This window comes from Augochlora pura, chromosome 1 (assembly GCF_028453695.1).
Source record: "Augochlora pura isolate Apur16 chromosome 1, APUR_v2.2.1, whole genome shotgun sequence".
Taxonomy (NCBI): domain Eukaryota; kingdom Metazoa; phylum Arthropoda; class Insecta; order Hymenoptera; family Halictidae; genus Augochlora; species Augochlora pura.
The window spans coordinates 16,659,952-16,672,451 of NC_135772.1; the positions used below are offsets into that span (position 1 = coordinate 16,659,952).

General features: G+C 35.4%; 4 protein-coding genes across 5 annotated transcripts; 2 read left to right on the forward strand and 2 right to left on the reverse strand.

Annotated features, from left to right (window-relative positions):
• Positions 1-12: 12 nt before the first annotated feature.
• LOC144468282 (venom acid phosphatase Acph-1) lies at positions 13-2,173 on the forward strand. The gene is made up of 3 exons (XM_078177635.1): positions 13-216; positions 327-668; positions 997-2,173. Exons 1-3 carry the CDS (start codon positions 34-36, stop codon positions 1,249-1,251), a joined length of 780 nt encoding a protein of 259 aa, XP_078033761.1. The 5' UTR covers positions 13-33; the 3' UTR covers positions 1,252-2,173.
• Positions 1,539-4,529, reverse strand: LOC144470720 (uncharacterized). The gene is made up of 4 exons (XM_078182196.1): positions 4,335-4,529; positions 4,080-4,167; positions 2,321-3,720; positions 1,539-2,016 (listed from the first exon to the last, which is right to left on the reverse strand). The coding sequence occupies exons 2-4, from the start codon at positions 4,165-4,167 to the stop codon at positions 1,567-1,569; spliced, it is 1,938 nt and encodes a 645-aa protein (XP_078038322.1). The 5' UTR covers positions 4,335-4,529; the 3' UTR covers positions 1,539-1,566.
• Positions 4,530-4,771: 242 nt separating this feature from the next.
• Positions 4,772-5,574, forward strand: Sem1 (Suppressor of exocyst mutations 1). The gene is made up of 2 exons (XM_078177649.1): positions 4,772-4,960; positions 5,046-5,574. The coding sequence occupies exons 1-2, from the start codon at positions 4,876-4,878 to the stop codon at positions 5,144-5,146; spliced, it is 186 nt and encodes a 61-aa protein (XP_078033775.1). The 5' UTR covers positions 4,772-4,875; the 3' UTR covers positions 5,147-5,574.
• Positions 5,575-5,631: 57 nt separating this feature from the next.
• Positions 5,632-10,835, reverse strand: LOC144468271 (uncharacterized). 2 transcript variants are annotated; one of them, XM_078177623.1, is made up of 9 exons: positions 10,644-10,835; positions 8,298-8,969; positions 7,892-8,231; positions 7,478-7,812; positions 7,184-7,409; positions 6,770-7,108; positions 6,528-6,681; positions 6,283-6,446; positions 5,632-6,210 (listed from the first exon to the last, which is right to left on the reverse strand). In XM_078177623.1, the coding sequence occupies exons 2-9, from the start codon at positions 8,912-8,914 to the stop codon at positions 5,908-5,910; spliced, it is 2,478 nt and encodes an 825-aa protein (XP_078033749.1). In that variant the 5' UTR covers positions 8,915-8,969; positions 10,644-10,835; the 3' UTR covers positions 5,632-5,907. The 2 variants fall into 2 exon arrangements, with proteins under 2 accessions (XP_078033749.1, XP_078033740.1); XM_078177614.1 differs by lacking the exon at positions 10,644-10,835 and adding an exon at positions 9,232-9,879.
• Between the last annotated feature and the right edge of the window lie 1,665 nt (positions 10,836-12,500).

Here is a 12,500-nt window from a genome sequence, read left to right on the forward strand (position 1 = left end):
TTTGCAGACTTTGCAAAGGTCAGCGAGGATGCCATGTTCTTAGGATTTCGTTGTCCAAGTTTTCTGTACGAGGTGTTTAAAGCGTACTTTTCGTACGATATGACATCGAAAATGTTGCATCATTGGCCTCTATTCGAATACGTGTCCAACCATACTGGAATGGAGATGCACTCTCCATCGCAAGTAGCTCTCTTATACTCGATTTTCGAGACACAAGTAAGAGACGCCCGCAGATCTTATCTCTACATTTTTAAATAATTGTAAATTAAAAAGAAAATTGTAAATCTGTAAATAACAATGGGCTTTAAAAGCGAATGTGGTTGCAGGCTAGTCTGAACGAATCTCTGCCGCACTGGGCCAAAGATATTTTCCCCGACGGTGAAATGTCGAACGTGACGTTATTAGATTACTATATTCTCTCGCGAACTCCTCTGCAGAAGAAGCTGATCGGCGGTGTGTTCATCAAGGAGATCTTAGGGAATATATTGGATTATATTCGTGGAATTATGCCCAGGGAACGGAAACTTATGCTGTACAGTGGCAATGATAGAAATATCGTGGGCATTTTGAACGCGCTCGATGTATGGTCACCGCATATTCCTAACGAAGGTGCTTCGGTGATCTTTGAGACTTACTTCGACAACGAAACCGACATTTATGGACTGAAGGTATAATGTCGTTCGGTTTAAATGGCTTCAATGTTTCTTTTTATCGTAAAAAAGATGCTGGAGGAAAAATTGCATCGCGTAGTAAAACCGATCTGAAAAAAAGAAAATTTAATAATACCATCAAAGTGCAAGACCATTTTTAGTACCTAGCGTGAACGATGTATTTAATATTTTTATAGATTGTATTTTTAAAAATCACAATATCAACGTATCACAAGTGCGAAATGAATTTTTAAGTTACACCTTTATCTCTCTATTATTTAATGAACAATGCGGTACGAACGTTCTAGAATTTAATAGTGCACTAACTACGCCGTTGTTCTTTCAGATAAATTATTATACAGGAGTAGACGATGATACTATACCTTTGACGATACCAAATTGTACAGAAATTTGCCCACTGGAGAAATTTATAAATATAGTGTTCGATATGATACCGGAAAATACGAAAGCATTGTGCTACGAGAAGATTGAAAGCCCGACAACATCGGCTGACTTCAACCACGGTCCAGCAATGTCTCTTCATAAATTATGTGACGTGATATTAATACTTGTATGTGTTTCTACTTTCTTCGTATATTGATCGACGTAAGTATTTCATAAATATATAACAAAATAATTGTTAATTTACCATTGTATTGTAAATCGTCCGATTTAAAATCATTATTATCATAGAACAGTTCGCAGCAAGTTCTATTTCAATTATTTATTACGTATTAATAATTCAGCGCGAAAGGATTTTGAGAAATGATTTTTACGAGCAAGAAATTGAACGACAATTTCGGTGTACTTGAATAATTTAATTGTGCGCAAATTGAAATGTTGTATACCTTAATAAAAACCTGTACAACCCGTGATAAAAACAGCACGTTTCACGCGCACTCATTTATGCCGCTGATCATTTATTCGTTAACATGTTGAACAATCTTCGCGACATTTCTGTAAATCTAATAAAACTATCCCCAGCAATCGCAGTAAAATCATTCAGTATCGTTTGCCATCGGCGTTCACGCATTTGTCTGCTCTCGTCCGTTGAAATACCTTCGAACGAGAATTGTTTTTTCCACAAATCGGTGATGGGCGGTATAGTTTGCTCCTCGAGACGATTATCATCTTTACCAGAGACCACCGAGCGATATTTCTCCAGACATAAGTTTAACGAATAAAAGATAATGTGCAAAGGGCTCGCTATGCTATGGACGTCCGCTTTTTTGCCAGCCATTAACGAAGCCAAGCTGCTCTCGTACGATTTCAGTCTCGTTAATAAATAATTGATCACCTCGACGCAAATTCCCTTGGAACCACACAATTCCAGAATAATATTTATTTGGTGGATTGTTATTGTAATCTGGAAGTACAATTATCAATTAATTAACAGTTCTGTTCATTGCGAAATAATACGTAATAACTATTTCCATCGAATCTGTTATTCGAAGATTGTTATACTATTAAAATTATCTCAGATAATTTATCTTCTCATCAACTATCATGACAATAGAAAAACTTCTCAGATTTTTTTTCTGTGATCGCAAACGATTGCAAGCAAATTATAACATAAATTATAATAACAAAAATATAAAATACGAATAAATACAGACTGCTTTATCGCGTCGAATTCTACTGTACGATTCTACTCATCGTTTTCGATTTACCTTTCCCAGTTCCGTGTTCCCGATGCATTTGTCTAGCGTGTTCGCAACCACCTGAATAATCTCATTCATGCACGCCTTACTCTTATTCGCGCTTTCAAAAGCATCGCAAAACTTCAATATAGCATTCACCGTTCGCATTTCAATGGTATCTTTCCAACGCTTGTGTCTCATGTACCGCGTCGCTACCTCTTCATCCAGCAGAACCGAAAGAGTCACCTTCATCGATCGAAGATGAACGTCACTCGTGTCGTGAGCATCGCGCGTAAACGTCAACCACTTGGAAAAAACCCTTTCCCCCTCGTTTTTACAAAGCACATCCATTTTACTTTCCAAATTTAAGTTTCTCTTTTCTTCAGACGTCTCCATACGTTCTTCATCTTCTACCGAATCATCCTCTCGCGAGAATCGTCCATTTTGCTGAAGCGTCACTACGTCTTTGCTGATATTCTGAACAGTTTGAACGAAATCGATGTTTTCACTATACAGTTTAAGCGAAGACATATAAGGCTCTTGGGATCTATCGATGATCCCTTCTTTCACGTCCATACTGAGAGTAGGAAATTTTAAATCGTCCACGAGACTCTGGTAACCGGAGATGCCATCGATCTCCAAATTTAAAAGATCACTCTCGTCCCCGTTCTCGGTAAAACAATTCTCCCCGTTGGACTCGAATATGTCGCGCGTGCTATCCCTTTTAGAAGAATTCAGCTCCTGCGAATAATACACTTTTGCGATTTGAGTGATCCCAAGTATACTTAATCCCGGCACCTTCTCGTCATCTCTGTATGAATTGTCAACATCTTCTTGGAACAACGAACAGCTTTCGTTAAACGTGACGTTCGAATTGCTTTCATCGGCAAAGAGGTCGCTTTTTGTCTCCGAAATAATATTGTTTGATGAATCGTTGCAACAAGGGGTGTAGACTTGCGATGGTAAGAATCCTATTGCTATCAATTTGTTGATAAAATCGATCCCGGTGTACGATATCTCATCCACTTTCCCTTTCCTCGCATTGTTACCTAATTCCCGACTCTCCTCGGTATCTTTGAACATGTCTGAGCACGAGGAGCGTTCGCTCTGCGAATCCGAGATCACATAGTCACCTGGGGCTGCATTAGCGAAGGTGTTGCGCAAATAACTTCGTGTATTTCCGGAAGAAAAATTTGATAGGTTACTCGGATTTTTTAACAGATCGTTATCTTGTTCTGCGTGTTGCTCAAATTGCGTCGTTCTTGTGCTTTCATTGTTGCTAATAGTGTCGGAACACTTGAACGCGGTCGAAATTCTGTCACTTTCTTGCGTTGCGTCTCTTAATAAATTCGAAGACCATTTATTCGCATGTGCCAAATCCTCGCAGAACGCTAGAGAAACATCTGTGTCGCAAATTCCGGAATCGTCTTCTGTAATTTTTGAAATTTGTATCATTCAATGAAAGAAATTGCAATTTCAATTCCACTGCCATGCTACAGAAAATTATTATATAATTAGAGTTGTTATAAAAGATATCTAGATATATCTAAATATTGCGCAAGTTTTCTAACTTATTCACTAAAGCTTATATTGTAAAAGCGAAAATTTGTTCAGAATTTTTTAAGTGAAATTTGCACATACTGGTAATATAAGACATGCATTTATAAATCGAAATTATTAATGATACGCATTTATCTCGCAAGATGTGTATTTTTCTTATTTAAAATAAAAAAGTTAATAAGGTCTGTAACAGAAGCACTCTAGCACTTCTTAATTATTCTTACGCAACTTGAATTCGTCTTACGCAATTCCGCATCCTTGTTATATATTTTTTCATTGCAATTTGCGATGCCACTATCTATTTTCACAGTGTCCATCTGGAATATAAAACGCATAATAAGCAAAACTGAAACAATATTCTTATTTAATTTAAATGTTCAAACGGTTGAATATATTTGAATCTTCGAATTGTGTCACGTGTTTCATAGATTTTCCCGTTTTCGTAGCAGTGTAGCACTGCATTTGTTTTTAAATTAGGAATTACATTTGATATTTGAATTGACAACTGTCCAACATCTTCGTGTATCCCGAACTATCTGTAATAATACTGAAGCGTTCAAACGACCAGATAATATAGAACACTTGCAAGTGTATCGGGCACATAAATATATTGTGGATTTCTTCACTGTGTTCAATTGCCTCTTCCCGATTAAAATATAGATAGCGCCACACACAAAGATGGCGGACATCTTATTCCACAGACTTCGGAATACATACGTCGAAATACGATGGAAAGAAACGTATTACCTAACTGAAAAATAAATTACCACTCAAAGGATTGCCTCACCCACTATTTTTCTTCCTTTTCTTTAACTATGGCGGTAGTAAAGTCTCACCAATAAAACACCAACCAATCAGAGTAAAGAATATTTCTATATTGATCCTCGCTAACGTATCGAGCTGTGACCAGAAGGTGTACACGAGTAGGATCCATTACTACATATAATTTTTGGTTCATGTTTTAGTTTGAGAAAATTGCTTCTTTCTATTGCGCGAAAACTTGTTYGTCACGATAAAATTTAAAAATGACTGACAGTAAGAATGATAAAGGGAAAGTGGATTTGGGATTGTTGGAGGAAGACGATGAGTTCGAAGAATTTCCCGCTGAAGGTACATAAATTTAAAATTATAAATGTTTTTGATGCARTGTTATAAATGRCAAAATCTAACCTCAATTTAACGGATGACTTGGKAGATTGKACTGCCGRGAACGAAGACAATGAAGATATTAGTGTTTGGGAAGACAATTGGGATGATGATGATGTAGAAGATGACTTTMGTWTACAACWAASGTAAGTATTTTGAAATGTTATAATTTACATTAAATTATATTTACGTTACAGTAGGATATAACTAATAATACTATCATCACTAGTYKGAAGTGACGTTTTATTTCTTCATAAATAAAAAAGSAAAGTTTTATTTATATAAATCAATTTAATCACAGCATCATTCCCTTCAGTAATAATATGTATTGTATTATGATATATATTATTGAAGCTTCTAATGTCATATTCAATAGAATGTATTTATTTATTTCAGGTTTCTGGCACGAGGACCAAAGAGTAAACAAAATCAAAGAGGAATGAATCGAAGATAAATTATAAATTAGTTGTTACTAATCATAAGAATAAAGATTAGACTAGTGAAGTCTTAAGTACATCTAAATCTCATGTATATTGATAACTTTTATTAATTGTGAAATATAATGTTTTTGTCATAAATATTTGTACAAAACTTAAACATTAAATACGAATGTACAGTTTAAATGCATATAGTATGCAGTATATACATCACACATCATTCAACTTATAACTCAGTTTAATCGAAAAAATACTTGGCGTCCTTATTTTAAATATGTAATCAGGTACATAGTCTGTTCTTCAAATCTTGATAGTTCTAAATTGTCAACAAATTTACTATGGCACATCAATTCCTTAGTGACTAAAATTATATATCAATACTTTACGATTCTCGACGTCAGCAATTCACACGAATAACACACATTCTATGCACTGCTTCCATTTTAATAAATTAACAAACGAAAAGTTAGACTATTAAGAAGTTGCGCGATGTCGAGCTGCCCTACATGAAATTAGTAGTTGTGACGCTAAAACGTCTAATATTTGTAGGTTCAAGTCAATATTAATTTTCCTTGTCTCATAAGAACCAAGTAAATATTTTAGAATATTTATCGTATCTTCCTCGCCGAATAATAATCTCACGTCATTAGAAATTATAGTTAATATTTCCTGCATGAGTTTTTCTCTTACTTGTACTAACGATTCATCAGAAACTTTGGATTGTACGTTGTGAAATGATTTATTAATCAAGAAATCAAAAATTTTAAGAATTGTGGTCTATAAAAAGTAATAAAAATTCATTAATCAATCTTACAAATATTGCCAACTATGAATACCATGAATGTTTACCTGTAATACAGATTCAGTGACATTTCCAAAAAGTAATTTCATCCACCTAACAACAGCTTCTTGCTGCAATGTATTGTCACTTCCTATACCAGCCAACAGTTCACAGATAAGATCAACAGCTGTACATGTCAATGTTAAATGAGTATCCAGCTCATCTGCTTCATCTGTTAAGTACAGAAAATAAATATAAAAACAGACTAAATGCTATCTTCTATCCCCAAGAACAGTATGAAGATGGAACTTACCTTCATAAGAATCGTTTACTGTTTCCAACCAATGATTTATCAGTGTGGTATCATTGCTTCCTTCTATAGAATCAACAGCTTCGTAAGCTGTGTCTACAGAATAGTAATCAGTTCTATCAGCAACTAATTGTTGAAGTTCATTTGCCAAACTTTTCTATATAAATTAAAAAACAATCTTCATATACATTTTCATAAAATAAGACTTCCTTTAACTTTATCAAGGTATACGTTACAGTTATTACCGTTTTAATGTCTTCCACAAATCTCCATGGTATATCAGACAAGGGCATCAATGTAGGTAATGGTGCACTTTCTTCTTCCTGCTCGACTTCAAAACCTGGTACTACTGTTTTTAAAGTGTTGAAAACTCCGCTTACTGTTTTGGCCAAAAACCTATCGAGTCGAGGTGCTACGACATCTGCTTTCTTATCAGCACCACTGCTTGGTCGCAAAAAATGTCGCAACTGTGGTGGACATACGCTAGCTAAGCGTGTAGTTAGAGTTATGATGTAATTTTCTAACTCGATACGTCCACCTTCCGGTAATACTAAATCTTTCATCACAGATACTAATTCTGGGACCTATGCGTCGTGTATTATAATAAGTAAATAAAATAAAATATTGGAATGCACAGAAATCTTTAGTTTTGAAATTACCTCTTGTAAACTAGCGTGCAATTGAACAAAATCACGATATTGTCTTCTAACAGTTGCCGTCGTAGTTTCGAACAAATCAACTCCGCGTTGTTCTATATCATCGAATTGAATGCAATAAAGTAACTGTTGCGATCCATCAGGTTCGGTCCGAAATTCCGTCCAAGGTATCATCAGATTTGTGAATTGACTACCTTCGTAAACTACGTACGATTTTTCTTCCATATGTCTGAAAACGTACAATGTAACAGGATACTCGCTACAACACTTAAAAGTGAAAACATTTTTGTAACTTACAAAGGAGTGGTCACAGTTGATTTTTGTTGTAGTACCGTTCTTAATCTAGCAATGGTTGACGCAAAGTCTGTAGTATCTTCATATACAGGAGATAATTTATCTTCGTCTAATTCGGTATCTCCTTCGGACATACTTTGACCCCAAAGACCTCTGTGTTCCATAGGCAAATTGTCTAAACGCAAAGTCGGTCGTTTTTCGATCATAGTCGGCGATTTACTTTTGTTTTCAGTTGTCGCTTTTGTAGATATCTCTAAATTTGATTTTGGTGTTGGCCTTGGAGTTATGGCAGCTGCTGAAGATGTTATACCATCGCACAAAGCTTTAGACACCAGTTCCTAAAACAATCACCCTTTCAATATAGAATAATTAACTGGCTAATGATTAGTATAGAATTTTATAAGAATAATATCGTACTTTTGTGCGTAATACAGTTTTTTCTGCGCTTGTATTTTTATCTTGAACTCTAGTAGCTTCGTTTGGTATAGGCTGCAATAATTCCAACAAACGTTGAAAAAGCCAATTTGGGCAACTGACCGTTTCAATAAATAATAATAGTCTTTTTGCTAAAATAGATAGCAATAGTTTACACGGCAACGAACTCGTTAGTTCCCATTGGAGAAATTCTTGTGCTATGATATTGATCATTCGATGAAGCATATGTTCCAAAGCAGATGCATTACGAGAACCAGGATGTAAATACTTAAATGCTTCATCCATATTTTTTGCTGTCTTTTTCTCTACTCGCCGCAATGCTCTGCAATAGAAATAAATTATTTGTAATAATAATTTATTTAATAAGTCTATAAATGAAAATTCATACCTGCGATATTCTTTAAAATGTAATAAAAACGCATTGGCTAGATGATAAGTAAGCTTCACCTTATCCATTGCGTGAATGCGATGGAACAGTTTGGTGAATAACTTTTTAAGTAATTCCTGTGCTTCATCAGGAAATGATTTGTCATTACTGATAGAATCATACCACACTCGTATACATTTTGAGTTTACTTCTTTCACTATATCATTCACTGCTATCAATCTTTTCCTTTTTGCAGAAATTCTTCTTTCCTTAGATACTTTTTCATCTTTACTTTTTGTTTCTCTATTAGCATCTACTATGTTCCCAGAATCTACTTCTTTTGAAGTTTTCTCCACGGGCAATTTTAGATCGGTTACTAATTTTTGATATAACCAGTCATTGAGGAATGCTACGTTACATGGGACTTTTGCTTTTAACGCGAGCTGAAATAGATAACAACTGAGCCATACTGACAATATTATAATAAAAATAATCCATAATATAGAAACATAAATTGGTAATGGTGTGAGGCCAGCCCATTCTTGTATAATCAAAGACAAAATAGCACTTAATATGCTTAAAAGTAACAATATCTGGTTCCACCAGCTCATTGGTATAATTTTCCCCATTATAAACATAATTTAATATTAATAATAAATTCGGCATTATACTTTGTACCAATGTAAAGTGAACCTGTAACAAATACAATTTCATTATTAGGCATAAAATGCTTTGAAGTTTTATATTGCAAAATAATATGTCTCATCACATTTTCACCACATAATACGAATTCTTATTCCGGCAATTATATAATAAAGAAATGATAAAGTCCAATTTAAGAAGAAGAATGATTGTACGCAATATAATATTCTAAATATGATTTTATTAATTTTTTTTTTTTGTTTAATACAGAAACATTTGTGTTTTATTGTTCTAATGAAATTATAAAATATACCTTTCGATTTTACAAAGATTTATGATAATTGACATCATAATTCGGAATTTAGCCTCGGTGTTTTCCATTTTCTCTCGAATCCGATCACCTAAATTCTTATTTGACTAATGTAGATTTTTTATGCACGGTGACATTTGCGATTCTTTATCTCGGAACATTGATATCCATTTGCACGTGAGCGTGAACGATCATCTCATTTAAATTTTTACTGCACAGAACACACGAAGGACACCCTCGCAAGCAAGAAAATTCCTACTCTTTCCATCTTCGGTCTTATTCTTGTCACTTCGATACAACAGATACCAGTAGCGCGTATCTATTTTTTTTTAGCACAAACGACAGCGTACGGCATACATACGCCGACTAAAATCAAGCTTACGGACTTCCTCGCATGAGAGTGTATTATATCGCGAGTATGGGGCCGAGCAAGCAATTGTCTTTCACTTTTTGTTGATAAAGAAGCGCGCTAACATATGCTCCGTTGTGACATACGTACGTATGCATACACGGTACGGTATATGTAAAGAAGCGTGAAACGACTGAGCATGAGCTACATCATACAATATTGTACACGTATAGACACATTATTCAGGTCATGCGTAACCTTTAGTTTAAAGCTTTCCTAAAAACTGAATCGTTCTCAATCACATTCACGTTTACCAAATTAATAATTTAACTAACGCGAAAAATGTATTCTGCAATTCCTTGATGTGCACACTATTACTACCAATTTTTAGGTAATGTAAAATTGATTTATGTATCTCGATTATAATTTTAAATTTTTACAGTAGAATTCCCTGTTATTCAGCGTATTCAAAAGTGACACATGACTGGACTGTTTTTATCATTACAGATAATTACAGCTAGTTACAGAGATTAAAGGAATATTTTGAGAATACCGAAATATTCAAAAAAATTTTCTACATTCACTTTATGGAGAAAAGACTATCTATTGTAATTAATATAGTGCACATTAAATATTTGTTACAATTATGGATGATTCTTTAGTTATTCATACAGTTTTTATTGTTAATTTTAGGGATATTTAACCAAACGAATGTCTATTGTCATCGTTTAAATATACGCGCCATGTGTAACTGTTATCAAATTATATTAGTAACTCATAGTTGAAATAAAGTATACACTTGATTTTTGCTAATAAATATATAATCTAAAACTATCGATAAGTTATCGACGATATCTTATGTTTCGATTGCGTTTGGTGAATAGTTTCAGCGTTTCGTCACTGCATCTAGTGGCACTATTTTTTTTATTTTACGAAGCAATTTTACATCGTAAATATTTTTTAACCATTCTCTTCGATAAGCAAAAATTTGTAACATTTCAGTGAATTAGGAAGGAAGTGATAAAAATATGGAGACTGTTATTATACTTTACGATTTGTGACTTACCTTATTATTTAGCCTAAACGTCGTTGATTTCTCCTCTTTGGAGAAATAAGAATATTAAACACATTTTGATCTCCTTACACATATAGATTTCGATGTCGAAGATTATATAGTTAATCGATATTTTCCTATAAAACTATAATAAATTATGGTGCTATATTATTGGAAGGAATCGGATGATGATATTAACTATACGATAATGGTAGCACTGTCCGTGACAATATTGAATGCTTTTATTTTAAGTCCGATCCATAGATATGTTATCATTGTATCAGGCTCGAGGAAATTTTTTGTTAGACTCGACATCACGAGACACATCTGCGTGCCATGATATCGTATGATACTACGCATGGTAGCATCACTTGATATCTGACATTCTAACTTTTAAAAATGCGGCAATGTTGCGACGGCATTTTTTCATATTAAAGCGTTTCGTTCTATAAAATTGGTAGATTTTATCAAAATCTTAATTTCACGACAAACCATATAAAATTCTACGAAAAAATAACATTGTTGTAAAAGAAACATAAGAAAACTATTCATCGCCAAATTCGAACGAAAAGAAAATATTTAATTATCCCAATAGCCATTAAAAATGTCAAGCAATAATTATTATAGAATAGAATAAAAATTAATATAAAATAGTAAGTATGTATTCTTTGTAAGCCCAATATTTTCTTTAGTATTTGGTCTTATAAATAAAGGTGGAGGTAAAATGAATATGAAGATCCTTTCGCCGATTAAATCGTTAAAGATGGGAGTAAATATGAACTGAACACGTGTTGTGTACGGTAGAACTCCCCGCTCCGTAATCAGAAAACTGTCCATTACTGCGAATCGAGCATCGCTCGAACAAGTCAAAGTTTTGAACTTTCCAAACTAACTTGGACATTGCCGTAACGATCGCCTTATTGGTAAAGTTTGCCCGTATAAATAGCCAGCACGTAAAAGCACGCGGTGTTATAGCGTTATGCTCGGTCGAACCGATCCCGTCCCGAAACCGTTCAACACCGGCACGGTGTCCGACTTTACGAAGAGAGATAGCAGTCGGCCTAAACTGGCGCGCGTCCACCCCATGCAGGTGCACGCGTGCATACAAGCCCCGCGGAGCGCAGGCCGCTCTAATTTTAGTCGTCGAAGCGTCAGAATAAACGTAAGTCAGTTGGGGGCCTTGTAAGGCTAGAAGATGTTCCCGGGGACCCCCGGCACGCGCTCCCCAACAGCCATAAGCATCCCACCGTTCGGCTACCGACAGCTCTATTTTCGCTATTTCTTTATTTGTACCGCGGTTTTGTCGGTCGTCTTGGGTTACAGTTCACCCGTCGCTTTGACTTCGTGGAAACGGCTAAAACCAGCCGTTCCCGGGTGGCCAGCCCGAAGGCAACGCGAGCGATGTTAGGAGGCGAACGCACGTTACGTATCGACGAATCTCGACGCGCTACCAAAGCCGCGGGGAACGATCGTTTGACGAACGTCGGGAATCGCGGGTCAAAATAACTCGCCGGTGACACAGAAATGTGTCGAAACCTCGTTAAATCTAATCGCCTCTGGCTAGATTCCGCCGTGATCTCCGGCTAAACGTTTCGATCAAGATCTCACGGTGAAACGTTAAAGTCCATTACTCATTGTTTATATTTTTAGGAGAACCGAGGACTGCTTTCTAACTACGTGGACATTCGCGCGCGATGGAACTGATTAATGCGGAACACCGTTTCTATGATAAAGTAACTTCGAAGCGTTAAAAATTTATCAAGTTTTGTTTGATCGCCGTGGAAGATCGTTCTTACCCCTTCTCCTTGAACCCAACAAAAATACGGTCACTTAAAGTTACATATGGATTGGCCGGTTGCCAAAGTACGC

Coding starts and splice junctions, on each gene's coding strand:
- LOC144468282 (XM_078177635.1), top strand. CDS start 34: ATGTTCTTAGGATTTCGTTGTCCAAGTTTTCTGTACGAGGTGTTTAAA. Junction 217..326: donor ACTCGATTTTCGAGACACAA/GTAAGAGACGCC, acceptor ATGTGGTTGCAG/GCTAGTCTGAACGAATCTCT. Junction 669..996: donor CCGACATTTATGGACTGAAG/GTATAATGTCGT, acceptor TTGTTCTTTCAG/ATAAATTATTATACAGGAGT.
- LOC144468271 (XM_078177623.1), bottom strand. CDS start 8,914: ATGTTTATAATGGGGAAAATTATACCAATGAGCTGGTGGAACCAGATA. Junction 7,410..7,477: donor TCAACTGTGACCACTCCTTT/GTAAGTTACAAA, acceptor GTACGTTTTCAG/ACATATGGAAGAAAAATCGT. Junction 6,211..6,282: donor TCACTGAATCTGTATTACAG/GTAAACATTCAT, acceptor TACTTTTTATAG/ACCACAATTCTTAAAATTTT.
- LOC144470720 (XM_078182196.1), bottom strand. CDS start 4,167: ATGGACACTGTGAAAATAGATAGTGGCATCGCAAATTGCAATGAAAAA. Junction 3,721..4,079: donor ATTGCGTAAGACGAATTCAA/GTTGCGTAAGAA, acceptor CAAAAATTACAG/AAGACGATTCCGGAATTTGC. Junction 2,017..2,320: donor GGAACACGGAACTGGGAAAG/GTAAATCGAAAA, acceptor TTGTACTTCCAG/ATTACAATAACAATCCACCA.